General features: G+C 38.9%; 2 protein-coding genes across 2 annotated transcripts in view; both read left to right on the top strand.

Moving 5' to 3' along the window:
- tfpia (tissue factor pathway inhibitor a) overlaps window positions 1–22004 on the top strand; it is a 76249-nt gene extending 54245 nt beyond the window's left edge. Inside the window, exons 3-7 of the mRNA XM_034110103.2 lie at window positions 11724–11900; window positions 12740–12817; window positions 13488–13547; window positions 20170–20358; window positions 20814–22004. Of these exons, the coding sequence (XP_033965994.1) occupies window positions 11724–11900; window positions 12740–12817; window positions 13488–13547; window positions 20170–20358; window positions 20814–20881 (572 nt within the window). The 3' untranslated portion in view covers window positions 20882–22004. The remainder of the gene's footprint in view (window positions 1–11723; window positions 11901–12739; window positions 12818–13487; window positions 13548–20169; window positions 20359–20813) is intronic.
- A 1089-nt stretch (window positions 22005–23093) lies between these two features.
- calcrla (calcitonin receptor-like a) overlaps window positions 23094–26665 on the top strand; it is a 51494-nt gene continuing 47922 nt past the window's right edge. Inside the window, exon 1 of the mRNA XM_034109715.2 lies at window positions 23094–23303. The gene's annotated coding sequence lies outside the window, so the exon portion shown is untranslated. The remainder of the gene's footprint in view (window positions 23304–26665) is intronic.

Raw genomic sequence — 26665 nt, forward strand, 5'->3', positions numbered from 1 at the left:
ACGGCGGGTGCTGGTCAAGTGTTAACCAATGAGAGTAACAGGTTATGGAAAATGGAGGAAACTGAAACTACACATAAGAAGAAAAGAAGATGCACATACAACAAAGACTGGGAAGACACTAGGCTTGTTTGAGACAAGCGAGACCTGCACAGTTGCGATCAACGTCTTGCTAGTGCGTTGCATGATGGTTAGTCATTTTGTCCGACTTGCTCTGGAGGCTCGCCTACATAAGACGTTGAAATCTCGCTGGACAAAGACGCCCACGGGCGAGGCGGCGCAGTTCCTCTCCACGAGCTGTGGAAGCGAAATGCTTGATGGGAAACGACTCGCTGGTATCTCGAGCTGAGCGCTCATTGGTGGTTTTTACCCCGTGCTACTGATGAAACTCTCCAATTGGCTCGGCAAAAGTTTGTTGTTGTTTTGTGTCAGTTTTACATCGCCACATCCATTCCCATTTTTCATCATTGTTCCACAATGTTTATCATCATGAAATTAATATCTATATATTTTACAGGCCTACTATACTTGCACTGCTTACCGTTTTCATACTTTATATATCTTAGCATATTCATACACACTGTTCATACTGCTCACAGGCTGCTGTGTATATCTAGTGTATTCATACCCCGCACTGTTTATTTATCATTCAATTCATTCTATATGTTATTCTGTAGATTGTGTACATTACTTTCCACTTCACTGCTTGTTGCACCTGGTTAGAAGCTAAACTGCATTTCGTTGTCTCAGTACCTGTAATATGTGCAATAACAATAAAGTTGAATCTAATCTTGAGCAGGAACAAATGTATTTACTTAGTACATATCTGACATTAACGATTAAACACATGTGTGCATTCTTTATAAATGCAAACCGAGTCAAGCCGACTCCGGAGGTGGCGGTATGCACCTTAAAGTTGTTTGCAATCCGCCAAAAAACCGAGAGAAGAAGAAGAAGACGAAGCAGACTCCGAACTGTCCGACTTCAGGCGAGCTTTTTCGAGACCTCCCCGGCTATTCTCGTCTACTTTCGAGGCGAGCCGCAACGCGTCTCAAACAAGCCTACTTACCCGTGGGTGAAGCCAGTGCAGGGCGACTCTCAGAGAGTTTTTTGCAATCTTTGCAAGAGTAATTTTTCAATTTCACATGGCCCCACCTAGTGTCAGCAGAAAGTATTACAAATAATGATTACAAAAAAATGCAAAAAATAAATTAAAAAATATATTAAATATATTTTAAGATCATGTTTAATCTGATTCGTCTGTACATTGCTGTTTTAGTCTGTGTTCTTCTAATTAGTGTCTACAGTGTGTGCCTATTGAGCTGTTTAGAGCCATGTGGGACAAAACCCGATCCTGCCCCTCCCTCTCTCTGTCAAAGTGAACGGTGACTGTAAAAACTACACTGCGCATGCTCAGAGTATTTTTCTATTTAATGTGTGTGGCAAAAAAATAATGACCATAGGGGCATAGTGCTGCCATCCCCACCATACGTCATCTCACATCATTCAGAGCTGATTGGCTGTAAGTACGTGTGCCGCGAAAAGTGTGGTGTGTGAAGAGGAGACTAGAGAGCTGCAGTGACGCGTCCTAAAACCAGGAAGTAAGCTGTGCATGGCTTCCCTCGACAAAAAAGCAATGAGATTTCTCCATAGGATTTTAGAAAATAGCTCCAAATAAGATCTGTGGGAAACAAACCTGTTAGATAAATACACGTTTTGTTCAACCGGATAATATCCACATGTCTACCCTACTTTTATAATTTTAGAATCATAAATATATTGATTAGATTAGATTTATGATAGACTTTTGAAACTACAAGAAGATAAGGAGGACTTTTACAAAAAAGTAATAGAGATTTTTGTCCAGAGGGATAGGCAAATGGACTTCATCTTCATGTCAAGGTAAGACTGCAATTTTATTGAAAATGGGATCTCTACTAAGAGAGAACAATTCAATATTTAAATGACTACCAATTACATTTTTTGGGTATCCTTCTGTTGAACTGACGGTTACAATTAATTGAAGCATCAGACAAAAAAGCTTTTGAAAATAATATTATATTTTGATTTAGGTCAAAATATAATATTTGTAAACCTGAAGAGTCAGTGCCTCACCAGCCATGAACCTCTCTGCAGAAGCTTATAGACATCTAAGTTTGTTGTGCCCCACCACTTTTGTACATGTAAAAACGCCACTGAGTGCAACACTCCCAATCATACCGGTCCAAATGACTGGTAACAAGCTAGCTCCGACCATTTTTCCAGACTCTGACATAGTAAAGAAAATGTTCATGTGGTCGTACAAAAGCAGCGTCAATAATAACAGATGTGCTTGCCCCTGACTCTGTGGAGAGTGTTTGACAGAGTTAAAGACACCAGTGATTTCTAGGTGACAAAATAGCCCACACACTGTGGGGGGGGGGTGGGACACAACTGAAAGCTATTTTATGTTATGTATTATGTTTTTGTTCCCTCCTGGCCAGGTTTTTATTTGTACTTATGGTTTTATTTGATCTATTAATTTATGTTGTGCCTAATGTACAGGTAATACACTAGTTGAATTAGGAAGATGATTTCTAAACACTTGAAGTGAATAATGCTGCTGCCTTGGTTAGCCTTAGTTTACTTTTCTTTATTAAGAGATACGAAATTGTTACTTCATTTTGACTTCACTTTCTGTCATTGTGGGACAATGTGGGACACCCTCTCAACAGCACCTCTAAATTGACATTATTGTGCCCAAATGCTGGAAGAAATGTCAAATTAATTTGTTCTCAGTTTAAAGTACACCACATGACAATTTTGAAATTAATAATAATAATTCATTACATTTTTATTAGAGCGCTATTCCAGGTGCTCAAATTATCCAAATTGTAACAATTTGGTCCAATACCGTTCAGTGAGGAGTTATTTTTATTCATATATTAATGTTATCAAAATTAATCTTTGATACTACATGCAAAAACAGTATAATAAAAATATATAATAAAATTACAAAAGATCTGTATTTGGCATGAAATTGGAACAAATCTTTATTCAAAAGAGATTTGAAAATTGCTGTAAACAAATGAAGCCATTATTGAGATTATTATTTAGCCTTGAGCTCCATTGCAGTCAAATTCATGCCACATGTCCGCCTTATTAAGACTAATTAATTTGATATTTAACTAAAAAACTACAACAGTCCTATATTTTTCAGTGATTGAGTATGTGTTCACTTTCCCTCCTACAGTACACTATAAGCAGGGGTGCACATAACTTGTTTGCCCTGGTTCTCAAAGGAGCACCTGGAGATGTTGCTTGGTGTGCATCCTTAAAATGAAATAAACCAGACCTTTTGAGGGGTACTTGACTTTATGAATGGTGGGGGGGGGGGAAGTGCGCTAGTGAGCACGCTTATGAACTGTTCGCCGGAGCCTCGCAGCAGGGTTACCGTGCGGAGCGCATAAAGCAGACCCTTCACGCTAGGGATGGCAAATCCGGATCCTTTTATGGACTCGGAGTCTTCTGAGTCAGTCATTGAAGAGATCCGGATCATACGAGTCCTTTGAGTCATATGAGTCAGCATCACCTCTCTCAGGGGTGCCCAACCTTTTTTGAACCGAGAGCTACTTTTAAAGTTGCCAGTCTGCCGAGATCTACCAGTCCAAATAGAGAGGCGTAGCCATTACTGACAGCCTACTACCAGGTAAATACACACTTCTACTTGTATAAAACTGACCTTTGTACGATGAATACCTCTTAAAATACTGCAGATCCTTTATCTCACCTCTTTCTAATCTACACACATACAAGTATTTAACTGAAGTATTCAACAGTGTTGTTGATACAGAGTTGGAGTTTATTCACACGTCACTACAGTGGGTAATGTTTAAGAAACATTGAACAGTTGCTGCCACATATGACACAGGGAAAAAAGAAAAGACTCTGAACCCTTTCTTTGCCATTATATAAAATAATGTTGCTACAAAAGTATAAATTAGGCTTACTAATAAGACAACTCAGATCTGAAGCTATGCAGGAATGTGCTGCCAAAGTGCAATAAAAAAGACACAAATAGAATCAAACCCTTTTTTTGTTGCATTTTAGTAGAGTATAAAAATAAATCCCTTTAAAATAGGATGCAACCTGAATTGATAATAGACTATAATCAATTTAAGTTTGCATTCTTATACCATTTTGTACAATAATTATAATGAATAAGTCCAAACAAACTAAAACTTACAGCTGATAATAACGGTATCTAACTTGAGTTTTTATTATATCAAAAACCTGTTGAAATGCAACTGTTATTTTTACTGTCCCCCCAAAAGCGCGTCGGCAGCCTCCAGGAATGCTTCTTTCACAACTTCGCCGTGAATGACTTCATGTGTTTTGCAAGAACGTGACTGACACGATAAGATGCTATGGAAGCAGCCATGCTCTTGTTGTTGGGCCAGGTGAAAATGGACTGTGCTGTGCATTTAGCTGTCCTTCAGGCCCCCTCCCCTTTTGGGAGCGTAGGGCAGAATTAGGAGGGAATTCCATCTCGCAGCGTTTCTGCACTATTTTGAAATGTTGCTCCTAAATGACCCTTCTTCGATAAAGCCACGCTCGCATTGCAGATGAGACAGATGGACTTTGAATTGGAATAGATACACAAATAATTATCCTCCCACTCGGAGTGAAAATTATATATTTTGGACTTTTTTGCTTCTGCCATAATTGCGGTCTTGTGTGTCTGCGGACTGTCACTCCTGTTGCCACGGACAACGTCAGCGAAATAGTGCCCACTGCCCACCAGCCAGCCCTGACTATAATGTTGACTTGCACTTTAGATTGTTTGTGCAGCTAGACTTGTTCATGAAAGATGGCTACTGCCACTGTCATTTGAACATGTCATCACGACTGTAGCTCACAGATAACAGATCTCAAGTACCAACATATTTTCACGCATTTCAATTTGACCCATCCTGTGTAGCGGGGCCTTTATCATCAGTTACATTTTATCTCTACAAACAGCACACACACTTTGAATGACTCTAGCATTGGTTAGGCATATCTTCTCCTGTTTCTTACACATCATTACATGGCCTCGGACAGGAATGTTCTTGTAAAGGTCACACTCCAATGTGAGGAACATTCTGTCTTTCTGACTGGGGTACTTTTTGTCTCCCACCCTGCTGTTTTACTAACACCCCAATGAGTCATACGCATTGTGTTCCAAACTCTTTGGTTGGTTGACCCTTTTACAGCTCTTGAACAGTTCACAGACACAAATAGTTTCTCTGTGACAGTAACACATCTGTGTCCTTAGCTCGGGGTCAATGCTCAGTCTTTGGGTACAGGCAACATCATATATAAGCAAAGGAAAAGAGCAGTAAAAACAACATTATGTAAATGGGAGACTTGGGAGATTGTGAAGGAAATATAAACTGGAAAACATGACCAAAACAACTATAATTCCAGCTCCCTACTTTTTATCCTTAGCTAATGTAAGCTTAACTGACAATTGGTCTGTTAATCAGAAAAAAAATGCTTTTTTAAGAGATAGCACACTCACTCTCTTTGGAACTCAGTTATGATCAGTGATCAGGAACCACAATCAGAACACAAACACAGACACGGATGAGTGCAGTGAGGGCAAATGGAAAACAATTGATTGACTGAGTACAAAAAAACTCCAGCAACAACTTAGTATATAATAGTAAATGCTGCAGAATGTGAGTCTATTACAGAAGCTGAAGTGACTATCAGGCGGTGAGTGGGTGAAGAACCAAGGTTGATTTTCTGAAGAGATAATGAGCTGATGGCTGAGAGGTGTGAAAGCTGAGGAAGCTGAAGAGCTGATTGTGGGCAGTCGTGTAGTTGGACTGGCAGCCATGAACCAGGAAAGGAAAGTTATGGAGAGAGTAGGGGCTCAGAATACTGAAATCTGTATTATTTCATCGTTTTTTCCTTCTAATTTTGTATTCTTTTCTAAACCACACACTGTTATTTACTCAACAATAACACATCATTATCCTCGTGTTTATTTATTTGCTTGATTAATAAACACAAGTTGGAGTCCGTCAGGACCGAGGGTCGGAGCAGCATTTTCTTTAGAGAATTGTACACCCGGAAGTAAGTATTCTCTCCGCTTCGCTTGACAACCCCCGTGATAGTCCTCAAGCTCTGTGATTGGAGTGTGCTCCGAGGGTTACGCCGAGCGTCGAACAGCACTTGAAATGAGATAGAACCACGGCAGACTGTCCAAAACTGGATTTGAACGGGTCCACCGCGTCCCCCCCTCCCCCACCCAGTCCCCAGAACTACACATGCTGGCTATTGTGTTTCGCAACATGTTCTCTATCTATGGCACGTCTCTGCTGGGAATTGTAGTTTTAAAAGATGTTTTCGTATATCCCATAATAAGAAGTTGCCAGTATTAAACTGTGTACATCCCTGGAGGTTTAGGGGACAGGAACAGAGTTGGGTGTAACACGTTACAAAGTAACGCGTTACACCCAACTCTGTATATATATGAATTACTGCTGTAGACTACAACCACTACTTGTTTAGCTAGCATAAACTCAACAAAGCTAGCGTTAGCTGGCTAACTGACGATATCTTGCCGCTAAACTGCACGATATAAAATGGTGGTCTTCAAAGCGGATTTAATCCTCAATCACAATAATAATATTCAAAGTAATACTGGGGAAGTAATGGGCAAAACTTACCGTTGATTGACCTACCATGTCAGCGGTAGCGACACGAACCGTTAGCAAACCGTTAGCCCCGCAGTCATCTGGTTCGACCTGACTGTGGCTGTGACTGTGTGACTGACCCAAGCCTCGTCGTTGTGATAGCTCCGCCCCTTCGCTCCAACCCCCCTCCCTCCCCCACATCTACAGGTGAAAATTACTTTTGCGACACATTTATCGCAAGAAGTGTAGCAAAAGTCAAGACCGCAGATTCGTCGATTTATACTGCCACAGAGCAGATTCGTCAAGTTGTAATTACTGATTTGAGAGGTTGTAACTGAAAGAAACCAGTTAAAGAACCAAAGCTGTGACACCTTCAATCCACTTAGTGGTGCTTTGATCATAATAGGTTAATATAGCACTTAACACAATTCAAACAATAACATTGTAACATAAATATCGTAGTCCATTTTATAAAAAATATATAGTTTGGCTTATATTGTTGGTGATGTCAGTGTCTTTCTATGTGATTCGATTGATTCTGTCTCCATTCAGTTACAACTGTTACTTTTATGCATGAGTTCATTTATGTTGCTTGCATTTCTATTCCATTAGAGATCAGTCATCTTTGTTTCAAGAGGATTCCTGGCCAAGATTGTGTCAGCACTTTTAGAGGCAGAAACAAAGAAAACATTTCATAATTTGATCAAATCCTGTATACTGAAGAAAAATCTTTTTTATAGATTAAAATAAATTGAGCCAGTGAAGAGATAAGAGATGGATGGGTTCACACAAAGTGTAGTGTAAACATTGTTAGTTTGCAATTTATTGTTCTAAAATCTCATCTTTCTGGGAAGGAGACTAAAATGAAAATGAATCTTTTTTTTTCTTGAACAAACAAGGCTCTCTCTCTTACACAATCATCCGAGCCCTTCTTAAATGTAGAACACTGTTTGAATTAAATATTGAGGTTGTTACTGGAAAGCAGTCAAAACTCTTTGGGAAACAATGGACAGTATGACAAGCGATTGAAAAAGGAGCTGTATCACCTCTTCCACCTTCACAGCTCCGATAGAGAATTGTTTCTGAATTATTCATTGCTCCGTTGCTCTAGAAAGTCCTTGGACATGTATCTTTGCCCAGTGGTATTAAGTCAAAGTCACTTCTTTTCAGATGCTACAACGGTAGCCTTTTAATCATGGTCACCCTTCAGTAGAGTGTGGTTACTCAAAGACTTAGCAGAGAAAACTGAATACTGAATACTGCAATTGAATACTAATTTAGTTCCTAACAAGGGTGATTGAAGTGAATCCCAATATCTGCTCAGCTAATTGTTGCCATGTAGTAAATCCATGATGGCTACATGTCTTAATCCCCTTTCCCAACAGGCAAATAACCTACTTACACCCACTTAAATCCGACACTAACTAAATAAAAAACTAATAACAAGTGTCTTTGTTAGTATTTCCAATGTTCCAAGAATCACAAAGTCTGGTTTGAAAGTTTTAAAGAGTGTAGAAAGAAGTAACCACTTCTTCATTTTACCTGTGGAAAATTATGTACTCTTTGGACTTACATCTAACCAAAATGCAGACACGTTTATCACAAAATGTTGTTGGGGATGGATAATATAGCATGACATAACCAAACATCTATCTATCCATCTATCCATCTATCTATCCATCTATCTATCTAACTATCTACCTATCTTTGTTTGAGTGAACCCAAACATGTTTGGGTTCACATGAGTTTCTTCTGACGAGGTTAGAAGTCATTCTTCACTGTTCTTTCCTTCTGTTTGTGGCTGGGCTTGGGAACCAGAGTCTGCTTGTCCGTAGTCATCAGAGTTATTGGGGTGAGTCAGCTACAGCTCTCTGACCTCTGCTATAGGCAAGTCCCAAGGAATGCCCAGACTTTATTGAACTGTCCTGATCACAGCCTTTGAGTTCCTTACTTTCAGACAGTAAATAGAGGATAACACACTCAAAGTGATGCAGCATTGTATAGCCTGTAATTGCGCTTGCGATCTAGCACCTAAACACCTTATGTTTTTGGCATTGGGTGGTGTATGTCTTCATTAGAAGTGATCCCGCATTGCGGCAAGAGCTTGTCCCTGTGATCTATCAAGATTGTTGCATAATGTGATTATGTTTTGTATGTGTTCGTACTGTATACTTGACCAACCAATCTTCTGATGGTTTGACTTGGCTTGGGGTTCAAGAGGTTTACTTAAGGATTTTACCTCTGGACTACTCTTTTTTCAGAGTAAAATGCCTCATCATTGTCGTTTCAAATGTGATGTCATTATGAAGACTTCCACATTGACTGTAATGTCTGGACTTAAAACCGCAATATGTTTTTGATAAATGATTGTATATCTGTGTGTTGGACCATACAACCCAGTAGCCCACTGTATACTTACCGTGGTGGAATGCAAAGACTCTAATATGCTGTTGGCAAAACATTAATCAACTTGTCACAGCTTCTGTGGTTGAACATGTCTTGGTTGACAAACCCAAACAGTCCACTGCAATTGATTCATTTGCCACCATGGTTGCAATCATGTTACCAAGTCAATTCAAGCATGAGCCTGTCATCAGCTTTTACATTTTTTTGGTTTCTAACATCGCTCCAGACCAACTCTGCTGTCAGGGCTGTTCAGTGCTCTACATTTTTGAGGCAAATACCATTTTACAAGTTACATATTTTCAATTAAAGACAATCTGAATGGAGTTTGTACAATAGAAATAAAGCAGAAGTAATATCTAACTTTTAAAGGGATATTTCCCTTTCAAACCCCAACAGGATGGATTTCCAAATGATAAGAATCGCCACGAAAAGAAAGTCAGACAAGAGAGACAAAAACGTACTATTACAACAATCTTACACAATAGAAAATGCAGAATTTAGAAGAACATGAAACTCTTGCTCAGAAGGACATTGCCCTGATTCTGAAACTCCAAGACCTGAGGGTGATAACATATGCAAAAGGTTTTCAGAAGTGAAACATGGGGAGCCAGAGCTGAAGTACAGTAATGTGTAGAAGACAGAAAGGAAGGCAAAGAAGGAAGACATGACCAAAAAAAAGTTCTTGCAGGAAGGCTTCACTTTGAGCTATAGGAAAATCAGGAGTGTATCTGAAACCTGACTGGAGTGGAAATGTCCCTGTACTGCCTGGGAGACAGGAAGTGGGCAAGCTGTGACAGAGTGGCCAGTGATTGCAAAGTGTGTCATGGCCTGCGGTTCATCTGGACCTTGTACTGTTTACAGACTTTGAGTGGCTATATATTTCCTCCCTAAGTGTTTATTTTGGTGCTGCCATGGGCGCAAGGTTATGTTTTAAAGTGGGGGAGCAAACTTGAAAAGATACATAATTGTAGTAGAGTCTTGTGGCCTTCAGATTCAAGACAGTCACTTTGTCTAGATAAATGAGATGTAGGGTGTATATATATATACCAATGACGCATAAAGAAAATAATTGGTGGTTCAGGAAAGGAAATTATTATTTAAAGAATGGCTATTTTATATTGGAAGTTATATTAATACAAATATTATATAGCCTAAAATGGTAGTAATAATAATAATATATTTAATTTATATAGCGCCTTTCAAGGGACCCAAGGCTGCTTTACATATGGTAAGGACAGACAACAAAACAAAACAATCAAAGGCAGCAGGGGGACTGTGATGGGTTAGGGGTCAAAGGCCATGGTGACCAGGTGAGTTTTTAGTGATGTCCAGGGAGGCAAATGAAGATGTCCAGGGAGGCAGCATTGAAGAACTCAGCGGAAAGAACTTTCCAGAGGGTGGGGGCTGCAACACTGAACGCCATGTCTCCAACAGATCGGAGGCGAGAGTGGGGACTCGAAAGCAGAGCACCGCAGATTCAGAGAAGGGGGGTAGGGGTGGAGGAGGTCCACCAAGTACCGGGGGGCGAGGGCATGGAGAGACTTGTACTTGAGGAGGAGTGTTTTGTACTGGATCTGGGACTTGACCGTAGTAGATTTTTTCATTAGTCAATTTATTGAACATGTTAGAAACAAAACTAATAATAATAATAATTATTAATAATAATAATAACAAAGAGAAGCAAAATATATATATTTTTAAACTTTTAAGGTATACAAAAAAATTCAAATTCTCAAATAGTTTCAGTCATGTTCAAAAGGGGCAAGGTGACTGCATATACACGTGTTTACCCTTAACTACATCCAAAAAATCAACAGTGATGATGCATATTAAAGGGCCCATGTCATGCTTTTCCAGTTATTACCCGTCCCTTTGTGTGTTATGAAGGTTTTTCTGCATGAACACGGTCTGCAGAGTCAAAAACCCTCAAAGTACACCCTGTAGCGAGTAAAACTCTAACACAGAAAAGACCTGTCTATGCTGCCCCAAAACGCCTCTTGGAGATTTCTCATTTTCCATTGTTTGCTTCCTGGGTTCTGTGACGTGTGAAAACCCAAATAAACAACAAATGACCGGATTGGCCCAAATAGACCAATCCGCGGAGCACCTCACACACCAGGATCCCTTGGCTAACTAACAGGGAGTCCCCATTGACTTGCATAGAGCTCCCTAAACGCCGGTAATAGACGAGTTGGGATGGCAGAGAAATGCTTTCCGCAGACCCAATCTCACAGCGTTATAACCCTTTTTCTTACTCAATATCAAGCCACACTTATTGTTTTTACTTCGAGTGTTTGTGTGTGCTCAGGATGAGTTTCGCTTGTTCTCGCTTGTTCTCGCTGTATCGCCGACCCGGAAACCTGTCCGCTCCTCGCAGCGGACAGGTTTCTTTTTTTTAACCTGGGTTAGGGTTAAATTAGTGAAGAACTGTGCCTGACTTTGTCCAAATAACATAAGGAAAAGGAAAGTTATATCAATAAGTTCAATAACTCAGCAGAAAAGTTATATTTCAGCCCAGGTTGAAGACAAGGTAAAACCATGAGCTGCTGTGCACTTAAATTTGATATTTACTATTTATTCATTAAGCGACAGACACAATAATTCATCGATTATTTTCTTAGTTGCTAAACATTTTTCTGCCTCTCTCTTTCCTAGATGACAAGAGCCCGTGTCACCTACCCGAGGCTCCTGGTCCCTGTCGAGGACTCCTGACGCGATACTTCTTCGACAGCATGAGTCAGCAGTGCAAGCATTTATTTTACGGCGGCTGCTTTGGCAATGCCAATAACTTCAGAAGCATGGCGGACTGCCAGGCCAAATGTCAGAACCCAGGTAGGCCAGATTGAACTTTTAATCCTTTTACAGTAAAGGCGGGCAAACAGCCAAGCTCTCCAAACACCCACATTATTTGGTTCTATTCCGAAACAATAATTACATCTGGACAGGGATTGTGTCCAGCAGCTGTGAATGCTCCAAAGACATTGTCATGTGGTGGGAAATTGACTGTATCTCAAAAGAGGAAAAATAAACGTGTTACTCTAAGGCCTAATAGGAACCAAAGTGTCTACACATAAACCTTATAAGTAAGCTGTAACAGAAAATATTTTATTTCGCTGACATTACCTCAAAGGCATGCAAGCCAAACTCATTTCGTATTGGTGACATGATTGAAATAGTTGTCTGAAAATGTACTTTTGCATGAGTCTTAGCTGACCATGAAATCACATCCCACCTTGATTTAGTATTTGAATCGTTTTAAATTGGCCAAGGAAAACTCAATTATTCCACACGTAGGCACAACTTCAAAGTAATTTAGATATTGAAATAGTCGCGGAAAATAACGAGTAATTTGCTCGAGTGTGACCAATTCTGCAAACAGCCCATGGACTGAAAATCGATTGGAAAAGCTTTTTTCTTTCGATAAGTAGATAACAATTTCAGATTGATGCCTCTGTCTGTTTTTTTAGTATTTTATATGTGTTTGCAGAACACCCTTTCCAGTCTGACACTGATGAGATTAATCTTGCTTTAATGATGATTGATCGTCCGGATTTAATTAAATATGTTCTAAATATAGGCATGAATACCTTTGATTCATGTTTCATAGATAGCTGTGGAGAGAGACAGATGTTCTTTGATGTTACTTTTTCTATTTATTTTCGTTAATATAGCAGAACCCACTGAGGCACCAGAAGGCCACATAATGTCTGCGAGAAGATCTGACATTGTGCAGCCGACCAGGATAACTGGTAGGACTGAATGTACACCACACTATACTTCAAGTAAAAGTGTTGATACTTGTTGTTCTTGTCTAAAACACAGAATTAAACTAGTAAAATATCATTTTCAATATCATTCTAAGAATTTGTCATCAGATCAACTTCTTTCAATCAAAAACTTGTTTGTGTGTTCAAGTAAATCAATCAAACACATTTTAAAAAGTGTAGTTTTACAATCACGTGTAATTTGAATTATCTGCTTTCATTCCAATTACTATACTAAATGTATCTGCAGTGTTGTTGTTGATCTGAGTTTGTATCTTTATGGTTTATTCTAAATATTGTAAGTTACTTTGGATAAAAGCATCAGCTCAATGAAATGTAATGCATTGTAAAAGAGCGATACCAAGTATGTCTCTGTGGATGGAGTATGGATCTCATGCCAGTAGCAATTAGCATAGCTTAGCATAAAGACTAAGGGATACCAGATGTCTTGTTGGAGAATCAAACAACAGCTTGACAGAAAAAAGTTTGCATGTAGTTGAAGCGAGATTGAAATTGCCATGAAACATGGTAGAGTTGGTACATTGAAGTGTTGGGCAGATGGATAAACAGTTTTTTTTGTCTGCATGCTGTCTTCATGCTAAGCTAACTATTATGACAAACGACAGATTCCTTCACATATGACTTTGTTTCTCAGGGGAATCAACTGTAGCTGAACCTCAGGTGCAAGCAAATGTCACTAATCCAGAGCCAAAAGGTAAGAAATAATATATTTCAACATAACAAAAAACACACACACAGCTGGCGCATGCGCTACTAGCTAGCTTACAGCTAACGTCTGTACAGTTGATACATAATCAGTGTTTAGCAATTAGGACTGCAAAACAATCCTGCATTAGATTTAAGGAAAACATTATTGCTGCTTTCTATCGGAACACGAAAGATTATTCAGTGATTTCCACCAGGTGTGCTTCTCTCTCACCTCCCAAACAAAGAAGAGTTGAATTGAATTGAGTTCAATTGTCCAGTCAAGATGGTGGCAGAGATAGCCAAAACAGGGATTTATTCATCTTGTATCTTGCCTAAATGTGGTGTATCATAACTTTGTATGGAATTAATCTGCAGGCGCTTATGTTCGAAATTAGATTACCTGTCTTCCGGGGATAATGCACACAAGGAAATAAGTCAATCAGATATAAGCATACTGGGACGGGACGGAGTGGCGCAGTGGGCTGTGCGTTGATCATCAGATCAAGGGTGGCGTTGGGAAACTCCAGTTCAAACCCGCCACTGCGTCAGGCCGTTGTGTCCTTGGGCAAGACACTTCACCTGAATTCGCTCCTGTTGGTATTGTCCACAGTACATGACCGTTACATGTGTGTAATGTGTATTTGTAAAGCGCTTTGCGCATCTGGAAAAGCGCTATAATAAATGTAAGGAATTATTATTATGAGATGCTGATAACAGTTTTTAAATCCATTCACTTTGAAGATTTCTGAAAAAATGTAAGATGAGATGTCCTTTTTCTGTCTCATCACATTAATGTAGACAGCGAGGAAGAAAGCCAGAAGCAGTACATGCAGTTCATAACAGAAGTCCCAGAGCAGCAGACATTTTGGATACATGAACTGTTGTTAAGCATAATCAAATTTCTCAGTTATGTTTATAACTCCAATTAAGCTCCAGTTCTTTTAATTAACCATTGTGTCTTGCCAATAACTTCACTTTAATAAAAATAATAACTCCAGCTGCAGTGATGCATAGATGGTAGACAGCTTGCAAAATTACTTCCGCAGTGCGAGGCAAAGGGCAACATCGAAATGCATACTGTAGCTTCTCCTTCCTACAATTTGTTACGTATTCCCACTTACCATTTTTTTGGTAAATTAGTAGCATGGGAATATATATCATCGTTCAGGGCTCTTTGGTACCCAACAAGAGAGCACTCACCTGGACTGCTTCCCTGAACTCATTCAAGAGAGTTATCATTTTTAAGAATCCAATTTCCTTCTTGTCAGGAAATATAGTGAGGGGAAGATTCAGGATAAGTTCGCCTCAGTGCTGCCTCCGCTACCAGTCTATGTTCTTTATTTCTGCCATGAGATCTCCAGCACAATACTATATTTCAGAAACAATGCTGGCATCAAAGTAAAACACCTCAATAACTTACATTTGACAGATTTAGAGGATATATTTTTAACAATTCATATCAGTCATCAATATCAGATGATTTTTTTACTGCTGAAATTAAATTGGGGCATTTAAAGTTTGAAGGCATTAGATAATTGTCATAAACAGTATCTTGAGTTTGATGGTGGTCTGCCAAGCATATATTCTATGTTGAAATAAAATACTGACATCTTGTGGTTATACGATGATGTACATTCTCAGTGCCATTGGGAAAAGCTGTATTTTAGAGCTGTGTGACGATAGATCAGAATTGCATAGCAAGCTAAAGCAGCGCTGAGTTAAGGATTTGATACCGCTACCACAACTATCAATTTTCATCTGGCCCTTTCTTAGAATAAAAGTTTTTCAACATTGTTCAGTTTTGAATGAATTTTTAATGGGTTTTCAGTTAAATGGTATTCAAAAAAAATGTATTCAAGCTTGTGAAATTCTTGCAGGCTGAACAAAATAAATTGAATGTTTTTTGACAAAACATTTTTTAAGGAACATAATAAATCAAATACCAACTGAAAGCCTGACATAACACTCCTTAGGTTTTTCAAATTCCAATGTGATGTTTCATTTCAACCAAACAAAGTGGATTTATGGTTTATCAAAATATGTGTTTTTCTCGGTCTTGGGATTGGGGTTAGGGTTAGAGCAAAACAAGTTAACAGCCCCATGTATGTTCATGATACAAAAACTTTGGTAAATTATATTTTAATAAGCTTCCCAGTTTCTCCCTCAGATATCATGGTGGTGATTGTTGTCTCATTGAAGTGCAGAGGATATCTTCTTGTATAACATTCTTAAATAATTATAATCAATAATAATAATAATAATAATATCAATATTGATGGATAGTTAAGATCATTAGGTGACATAGATGCAAGTTGATCCCAACAAATTAGTAATACATTTAGGCCCGTTTACATGGATACGGTTCGGGTTGTATCTGCTACTTTTCTCTTTCGTATAGCCCGTTCGTTCACACGAGGCCGTAAGGGAACCGCGGAAACGGACCCCTCAAGCGATAACAGGTCAGAGTGTACGTCCTATACCAGGGGTGCCCAACCAGTCGATCGACCGGTCGATCGCGGGGAGATTCCCAGTCGATCGCGAGATGTGTCTAAAAATAGAACAACAATATTCTGTTTTATCGTTAATGTTAAGCTTCTTTTAAATGTGGATAAAACCAAGGTAATGCTCTTTTCAAAAGCAAAAAAGACACCAGAGCCTGTTTTAGACATTGTAACTACGCAAGGAACAAAACTTGAAGTTGTTGCCTGTTACAAATACCTTGGTATCTGGCTTGATGATTGTCTCAATTTTAAACTTCATGTCAATAACCTGCTAAAGAAACTGAGGGTTAGGCTAGGGTTCTTTTTCAGAAACAAGTCCTGTTTCTCGCTTGAGGCCAGGAAAAGGCTCTGTGACCTTTGACCTGTGCTGGACTATGGGGATCTGGTCTATATGAATGCACCTGCCAATTGCCTGGTCAAGTTAGATGCTGCGTATCATAGTGCACTGAGATTTGTGACAAACTGTAAAGCATTAACCCATCACTGTACCCTGTATGCAAGGGCTGCTTTGCTTTCACTAACTGTACGGAGGCTCAGTCACTGGTACATTTTTATATACAAAGCCATGTTAGGGAAACTTCCATCTTATATCTGCTCCCTGATCTCACGGAGAATTGTAAGTGGCTACTGCCTGAGATCGCATGCTGTGGTTTTATTAAATGTGCCAACTGCTAGGACTGTCTTAGGGAAGACAGCTTTTAGATGTGCAGCTCCACTGTCTTGGAATAGTCTGCAAATTAAATGGAAACTGAGCAATCTGGTGCCACTAAATGTTTTTAAAGCTCGGTTGGATGCTACTCAATCGGAAGCTATTGGTACCTGTTTATGTGGATAATTATGTAAATGATGCAGTATGATGTCCTTTTGTTGTTCTATTTATGTTTTTATGTTTCATGTGGAACTACATGAGCAGGTCTCCCTTGGAAAAGAGATCAATGATCTCAATGGGATTTTATCTGTATAAATAAAGGTTTGAAATGAAATGAAATGAATGTCCTATAACATAATCTTCCTGTGCCAAAATAATGCACTTGAACGCATCAAAGCTTTGTGATTGGCCGGCGTGACCCCATGTGTCGGGGCGTGGCTTGTGGGCATAGTTCGTTGATGTTGTCCATGTCAACAGGAGTGACAGTCCGCACACACACAAGACCGCAATTATGGCAGAAGCAAAAAAGCCCAAAATATATCATTTTCACTCCGAGTGGGAGGATGATTATATTTGTTTCTATTCCAATTCAAAGTCCATCTGTCTCATCTGCGAGCGTGGCTTTATCGAAGAAGGGTAATTTAGGAGCGGCATTTCAAAACAGTGCACATACGCTACGAGACGGAATTCCCTCCTAATTCTGCCCTACGCTCCCAAAAGGGGAGGGGCCTGAAAGGACGGCTAAATGCACAACAGTCCATTTTCACCAGGCCCAACAACAAGAGCAAGGCTGCTCCAGAGCATCTTATCGTGCGTCGGCAGTCTGGAGGCTGCCGACGCGCTTTTGGGGGAACAGTAAAAATAACTGTAGCATTTCAACAGGTTTTTGATATAATAAAAACTCAAGTTAGATACCGTTATTAATCAGCTGTAAGTTTGAGTTTGTTTGAACTTATTCATTATAATTATTGTACAAAATGGTATAAGAATGCAAACTTAAATTGATTATATTCTATTATCAATTCAGGTTAAGAAACTAGTGCTGCTTGCATCCTATTTTAAAGACATTTCTTTTTATAATCTACTAAAATGCAACAAAAACAGGGTTTGATTCTATTAATTTTTTCTTTTTTGTTGTACTCCTGTATAGCTTCAGATCTGAGTTGTCTTATTAGTAAGCCTAATTTATACTTTTGTAGCAACACTGTTTTTATATAATGGCAAAGAAAGGGTTCAGAGTGTTTTCTTTTTTCCTGTCTCATATGTGGCAGCACTGTTCAATGTTTCTTGAAAACATTACCCACTGTAGTATGTGACGTGTGAATAAACTCCAACTCTGTATCAACAACACTGTTGTGTAACTTCAGTTAAATACTTGTATGTGTGTAGATTAGAAATAGGTAAGATAAAGGATCTGCAGAATTTTTGAAGTATTAATCGTACATAGGTCAGTTGTATACAAGTAGAAGTGTGTATTTACTTGGTAGTAGGCTGTCAGTAATGGCTACGCCTCTCTATTTGGACTGGTAGATCTCGGCAGACTAGCAACTTTAAAAGTAGCTCTCGGTTCAAAAAAGGTTGGGCACCCCTGTCCTATACGATAATTTTCCTGATAACGATGAAGCCATAGCCCCACCTCTGCTGCTCATTGCTGTACAGATGTTAGTGCAACATCTACAGCTCCTCTACCACAACCATCAGCAACAAGTGGACATGGAGAACTACATGAACATGTTGCTAAATCCACCGTGGAGAATAAACAGAAGGGCAACCAGGCAACCATGGCAACCATGCTCAGGGGTCTTCTTCGCTGCTTTTGGTGTATTTTGTGGCGGAAGTACAGCGCCACTTACAGGCCCGGCATATGTACTACAGCGTCTCCAGCGGGTCGAGCTGTCTCGTGTGAATGGACACGTTTATTGAGCCGATTGCGTGTGAACGGAATTTACAATTACACACGGCATCTATTGTACGTATGTCCGTCCTGGGAGAGGGATCCCTCCTCTGTTGCTCTCCCTGAGGTTTCTCCCATTTTTCCCTTTAAACTGTGGGTTTTCTCCGGAAGTTTTTCCTTGTACGATGTGAGGGTCTGAGGACAGAGGGTCTAAGGACAGAGGGTGTCGTATTGTCATACTGATATTCTGTACACACTGTGAAGACCACTGAGACAAATGTAACATTTGTGATATTGGGCTATATAAATAAACATTGATTGATTGATTGATTGATTGATTGATTGATTGATTGATTGATTGATTGATTGATTGAACGGAAGACTTTTTTGATATCGAATTCAGTTCATCTTTGTTTGCGTTCCCATGTAAATGGGGCCTTAGTATAGGGCCTTTAGTGTTTGCCTGTATGTAAATATGTGTCCTGCAGTTGTGGAAAAGAGCACTCATGGCTGCTAACAAGCTTCCCTGTGTGCCTCACCATGAAGCCAGCTAGATAATACATCAAAGAGGATAGTTAACACCACCCTGTGGGAAGCCATGATAACAACTCTCTTTTTCCAATCTTTCAATTTTAGTCTGAGAGCCTCCAGACAAAAATATATTCCAAAGCCAGACTGAAGCTTATGTGGTGAGGAGATGAGCCTGTGTGGAGTTAAAAGCTAAGAAAATGTCGATGAAAAGAAACATGAGTCTTCTTTAGGTGCTCTGCCTCCTTCATGACTCTTTAGTAAAGATGGAACGGATCCAAGAGATCCAAGTAAATCATGATATAACATTTCATAGACTAATGCAGTGTCTGTTTGGCCATTGCCCTGGCCTCTGGTATTGCTGCAGGCCATTTAGAGAACCACTCATCTAAACAACTTCACACTTGACACAGGGCTTCCTTGGGTATTTAATAGAGTGGTGTAGTCCGACCCGTAAATTAGCATTGCAAGGGCTCCTTTGACAAACAAGCAATAGGAATATTTGATTCTGGAATATTGCGGTAAATAATCTCTATGATATATTTTGTTTAGCAGGATAGTCTCCCCATATTAACACAACTTTTATGATTTTGGAAGCATACATGCTTTTGAAGCCTGGTTTATTTTATTATTTATATACATCCTTTTTTTCTTGGTTAGTTTATATATAGTATATGGCACATTTCAAATACAAAGGCAATTCAAAGTGTTTTACAATATCATTAGCACACAAGAAAACTTTAATAAAACAAAATGAAAAGAAGACAATAAATAAATACATTAAGGGTAGTTAAAATGGTCATTGTCAATCCAGATAATGCTGCAAGAGGTGCAGAAGTATAATGTGAAAATGTTGTTAATTATCTCTGGAAAAAGCACTGGTAGGTAGAAATGTTTTTAGACATGATTTAAAAAGACATCTGAGTCTGGCTTGTATTCCAGACCTGCAGAGCATAACAACTTGAAGCTTCTTCTGAGGTTAGAAAAGCGTTAGGATTAGTTTATGCAGTCCGAATTTCATATATGAACTTTTCTGTCTCTGACTCCTGATTTCCAGAGGTGAAGCCTACAGACCTGTGCCTTAGTCCGGTGGAAAGGGGAACATGTGATGGGGCGGAGAAGAGGTTTGCCTTCAACTCTAATACCAAGAGATGCCACGCATTCCACTACAGCGGCTGCGAGGGGAACGAGAACAACTTCCAGTCCCGGAAAGACTGTATCATCAAGTGCGTTAAACGCAGAAAGGGTACGGTTATTTCATGTATTAGCATTTTCAAAATGCATTTTATAAAAACTGAATTGGAGTTAATTATTTAGTATTATTAAATAAATGACATGCACCTTCAGTTAACATGTTCAATTGTAGAATATTATTATTAGAATTAGAATTATTAAGTTTTTTGGTCCAAAACAACAAAAACTAAATAAAGTGTTACACTATCATACATATTTCACTAAAGATTAAAAAAAAATGTATGTGGTAATTATTCTAGATTTGTTGATCAATTGTTTGGTCTTTAAAATATCAGAAACCATTTTACAATCCCAGTTTCTCAAAGTTTATGTTTTTAAAGGGCTTGTTCTTTAAGTCCAAACCAAAACATATTAAATTTGATAGAATATTAATCAGATTAGCTTCTTCAAGAACATCTTTGGTAAAGAATCATGGAATTAATACGATATATTTTGGTTCTGTTGCAGCTCGTGGGAGGGGGACGATTCGGATAAGGAAGAAAAACCTGAACAGCATCGTGAATCGCTCAGTCTGAACACTTGGCTCTGAATTAGATCCTGCAACACTGTGGAGCCACCTGTATTTATGTCCATATCTAAGTCTAGCTTTACTCATATCTATTGTTTTCTATGGCTGCAGTACTTGTATAAAAGTCATGTATTGTACCGAATTCCCTCGTAGAGTTTGAATGCAATTATAATCTTTATTTTAATCTTGACAAGGACACATTTGTCTTGCTGATCTCAACACTGATGCTGTGTGTATCAATGCTTGTTTTTAAACGTTATATTGGGTCATTTTGATTTTACAGTTTCAGGGCTCTACAATACTGAAATCCTAGTAGGAAAAACAATTCTGGTGATCAATTTTTAAGTCTGATCTAGATTGTTCTCTCAACTGTGAAAAAAAGTGAAGTGAATTCATGTTTTCTGAGTTTCAACTTCTCCATGCACAATATAACGCACGAATATACAGTCCTTTTTCAATTTTATATTGCAAAATGTTTTTGCCTGTCATAATGTTTTGCTCCTTTTTTCTGTCACAAACGAAGAAGGAACATCTGTTTATGTAGACTTAGAGAGTTGATAACCAATTAGTTTTGCCTCTCCGGTCTTCCATACTGTTATAATCATACTGATATCTTTTTTTGTGGGAAACACCAAAGTTTAAGCATTATTCTCGTGCAATAACATGAATGCTTATTCTCCTTACAGTATGTATTGTGTGTGCATAGTGCGTGGTGTTTGTGTTCAAGGGTGTTGCTATTGTTAATCAATTTGAACAGCAGCATTAGCAGATTAAACCGCTGGCTATCCGTATTCTAGGATCAACCACAACAGGATATGGAATGATGTCAGGCACACAGATTCATCAAGATGTCCTCACAGCTATAAATCGTTGTGAACAAGGTAATGCCTGCTTTATTTTGGTCGGAATTAATATGAACTCTTTTTTCTTTTTAATCAATATTATGCAGTTTTGTAAATCACTGTGGCTCTCCTGCTGGTGTTGTTGGTAAGAAAAAACAGAAGGGGGCGGTGTTGTGTAAAGTACGTTTTCAAAGAGGTTTTCAGCACTGTCACTTTACTATATATTTTTATTATAATGGCTGTAATGAAATGTAAGAGTATATATATATTAAAGTTCAACTATCTTTCGTCCGGAATTATCTGCTTTATTTCCCATGCGTATTTTGTTACCAATTTGAGTGTCTTAGCTTCTAATACTCTGAATTAATACATAACTTCAAAAAAACTAAAACAAAACCCATGTTTCCATTGTTATTTCATGTGCATTTTGAAAACGGCAGGACCCTGAGAATTAAAAAAAATGCAGCAAACTCAATGGAACTGCTGCTATACGTTTGGACACAATTTGACGGCGAGCTGAGAACAAATGTAAAAGTAGTAGTAAAGATTGTTTGTTTAAGGAGAGTGTCAATTCAAAGAAACATACATTTCATTTAGTTTCTTTCATTTTCAGGGAATAAATATAAGCGGAACCGTACAAAATAATGAAAGTAAAAAGGTAAATATGTAACAAGTTCATGCTTCAGCCTAAACTTTTGAACTCAGAATATGTTTGCAATGGCATTAACATGTGCCTAAAAAAATATTTTGATAATCGATTAATCTCCTGATTATTTTCCAGATAAATCCATTAATTGTTTGGTCTGTAACATTTCAGAATAAAGTGGAAATTGCCAATATAGTTTCTATCATATATTCAGTTTAATGTGATGTCAATCAACAAAACAGATACAACAGGGAAATCTCCAGAATTTATAGGATGAAAAAAGCATTTTCTGTCATGTTGTATACATTGAAAATGACAAAAGTTAACAAAACAAAAGCTTTACAATAGCGTTCAAATGGAACAACAATATTATTTTCATTATTATCATCGATTAATCTCCAAATTATTTTCTAGATTAACAGATTGATTGTTTGGTCTGTCAAATGTCAGAAAATTCCTATTCTAGTTTTTCAGTCTAAAATGATGTATTGGTTTGTCAGTCCATACAATTAAACCACAAAACAGATAAAAGGTCATCTTCAGAATTGATAAATTGAAAAACAGCATTTTCAGTCATTATTTTGCAGGAGAAATTGATTCCCACAATAGTTAGCATTAACTATTTATCTAACTATATTCGATTTATCGTTGCCGCTCTAATGTGACATAACCATTACAATCGACACATCGTATCTGGAGGCTGACCCTCCAGTGTGTGGAGTGTGGGAGCTCCTCAGCTGTACTCGCCGTGATGTAACAGGAAGTAGTGGGTTGCATCCCGACGTCAACCTGACAGCCGCCTCAGCTGCTCACTGAGAGCCGGAGATCCGCCGTGTTCCCTGCTCTGCACCGCAGCCGAGGACCGGAGCCACTTTACGGGATTGCCTTGCGACTTTACCCCGGTCTGACCCCCCTGCGCTGCGGCTGAACTTTACTCTCCGGTAGGACGCGCTGGGTGTGAAATGTTTGCGATACGCTGTTTTATTTTCCACGTTTTCTGAGCCATTGAGCGACTGTGAACGTCGAGCAGAATACACAGCGGGGTTGACAATGCGTGTTGTTCATCGCAGTGTGTTTATCCAGGTCATGTCAACTGTTTGTGCATCTTGTGCAGAGTCAGGCAATACGATGCAATGTCCTTAATCCATCGTAGCAGCAGCATGAGCATTCACAGCTGCATTAAACTGCATTGTGCTTCTGGCAGGAGCTGAATGAGAAACATATGGATGCGATATAGTGGAAAAGACAGCAGTGTTGTGTGGGGTTTGGTCACCATATGTCCATCCAAGCGCTTTGTGCATGGTCATGTATCATATGCATAACATATTCGGATTATCATTTATCTGCTTTACAGAGGTTTTATTCATGATGTGTAAGGTTGTACGTCGAGTGGTGTTGTAAAGGTATGTTCAAGCTTTAGGGCCAACGCGGTATTTCAAGCTTCATGGACATGCGTGAAAGCCGTTTAAATGGATTAAAGTACGCAACCTTTTTTTAATCGCTCGGATTAGATTAACACCATTGGTACATAAACTCCATCAATGTACACATCCACTTGCATGGATGAATCAAATGTAGATAGGAGTGCTCCTGTACAATCCACCAGTATTTACATCCATTCAATAGATTACAAATTAATGTAAATACATGAAGGGATGACATACAGCCAGGCTTTTCAGGTTACTTGAACTGGAAAGAAAATAGTGATTCATCTCCATTCAGCACACAGGCTTTCATGTAAGTGGCTCGCTGGTGGCTAAATCATCTGCATGGTTACATAAGCAGCGGATTTGGACATGCTGGAAGTTTGTGGGCTGGGCAGTACAAAAGGAAAAGGGTAGTGATGATGTTTATGTGTAGGAGTAGGATATGATGACAGTGGTTACTATTGGTGATGAGGAAAGATAACTGGAGTCAGTATTAGGGAGGTGGCAGAGCAGAAGCACAGTCAAACCAAAGCAGATTGGGTTGTGGACATGGGAGAACTTTTCTGCCAACAGGTTAAAATTGAGTGTTGAACTGCAGACATGTTATGCAATGATGAAAGGGATTGTCCCCTTATTGCTTAATATGAGTATTCATATGAACACGTTGGTATTGATTACAGTGAAAACAAAGCTATGGAGAAGCAAAACCAGATGGATGGTTTAAATCGACAGGTTTTATGTGGTTTTCAGACCATGCCGTGCCTTTTTAAATTTGTTTAGAATTGCTTCACATTACAACATGTTTGAATCCCGCAAACTAAAGTCAGTTCATATGTGTTTAATTTGGGAAACTTAAACAACTAAGATTTGCAAGGAAAAGCACTTATTGTAAACTATTTGAAAAGGAAAACAACTGTTTGATGTTTAAAATGGATACAAAGATGTGTTGTTAATGGTACATTTCTATTCGGAAATATAACCAATTCATGGCTAAATACAACTTAAACTATGTTTTGTGCAAAAAACGTATTTTTTAAAAACGTATTCCTTGAAAAACAGTCCAATAGTAACGTTTGGGTGTGGTATGATCATGCTTGATCGACAGAACCCTAACAGCCCATTACTGTCATCACATTTGATTGGCGACCATAAATACATACCCCATACTTATAATCTGTGAGAATATCTCATGTGACTTTTGGCAGATGTTTGTGTTCAACTCATCAGTTGTAGTAAAACAAACGAGTGTTTAATCTCCCCTTAAATCCAAGCAGTGTCTACCTGTAAACTCCATCGCTAGCTGCATATGAGAAAGAGTTGTGAGCAGTTCAACACTACTTATTTAAATACTGTTAAGAGGCTTGAATAAATGAAATTGTCATTTACAAGAAAAAATATATAGACTTTTATAAGAAGTAAAAAAAAATCATCCATCTGTGGATTATGTCCCACTCTCTTGGGGTCAGGTCTTGGGGCAGCAGGCTACCTTAGCCATTAGCACAAATACCAACAAAACAGCATTTTTCTGTTGTTCTTTTTGTCTTGACTCTTGACTGATCTGTTGATCAGTGCACGACCCGTAAGATATATCTTACAGTCAGAAACTCCATAGTTGTACTTATCACAATGCATTATACATGGATATATTAAAATCCATCAATTATAAGTTATTACCCTAATTATAATTCTAATTTGTTATGGTTAAAATTGGTCTGGTAAACTGGGTCTTTTCTCCACTGCCCATGCACGTAAGCCATCAGGACTCTTGGACAGTGAACACATCAACGCTGCCAGTTGGCATCGCTGCAGATGAGTCTGTGAGGCCTTTCTGCTCTGACATCTTCCAATGCGCTACACTCAATGCACAAGCCGACTGTGCAGAGGGAATGCCATGCAACTCCAGGGATTCAACCCCCAAACGGCCCTGTTGTGCATTTACTAAGTCAAGTGAACCGCTGTTACATTTGTCCGACACAAAGGTCTCGGCTGCATAGCTTTCAGAGTCTTTACGATCTCCATGGTATGGTGGATGTCTCCCTATAGCAATGGCATTTAGGAGGTGGTGCCAATGGAATCTCATTCACACTGACTGATACTGGCGTACAGTGGCTGTGTGGTGCATGGGGGTGGTATTTAGGAGTGTGCTTCTTTGCAGTAAAGGGGAGATTTCCCTTTGTACTTTTCCTTTAGGAGCTGTTGTTGTGGTATTATAAAGGCTGTGTTGACACTGAATGGCCATGTTGCACTGATCATGTGATATGTGTGCTCAACTGACGCTATAATGGGAGATGCAACTTCCTACGAACACTTCTGGGAAACCAACTCTGATGAGTGCGACGGCCACCTGACTCACAGTCAAGAGTAATGACGGTTCCCCGGAAATGTAACCCCTCATAAATCCTCAGAGCCCACTAGACTCCTGCAGCCTGTGTGTTATTGATTTACCTTGTCATATGTTCCCTTTCCTGCTGTGGACTGTGGTTGGGCCACATGTTGCATTTTTCTAACCACAACACAAGAACAACAACTGATGATTGCCATTATTCAAATTTGTCCTACTAGATCTCAATCCATTAAGAACAATTTTTTTTGTATTAAACCTTTTAAAAAAACAACTGTACACCTTCTGAATGAAAGTGCCCCTCTGGTTTTGTCTAAATATAAATCCCTAATTTACAAAGTTAGATGTAAAAATATCCCGAATCTTCCGTTTTTTCTCATTGGAGGCAGACAATTAAATAGTCAATAAAAAGACAAAGAGACAAAAAGTAGCAGCAATGTACTCAGCCAATCGCTGATATATTGGACGCTAATCGCCCAACAATTTTTCTCAAACATATTTTTGAGCAATGGAAATGATGTATTTCATGTTCTTC

This window comes from Pseudochaenichthys georgianus, chromosome 21 (assembly GCF_902827115.2).
Source record: "Pseudochaenichthys georgianus chromosome 21, fPseGeo1.2, whole genome shotgun sequence".
NCBI lineage: Eukaryota > Metazoa > Chordata > Actinopteri > Perciformes > Channichthyidae > Pseudochaenichthys > Pseudochaenichthys georgianus.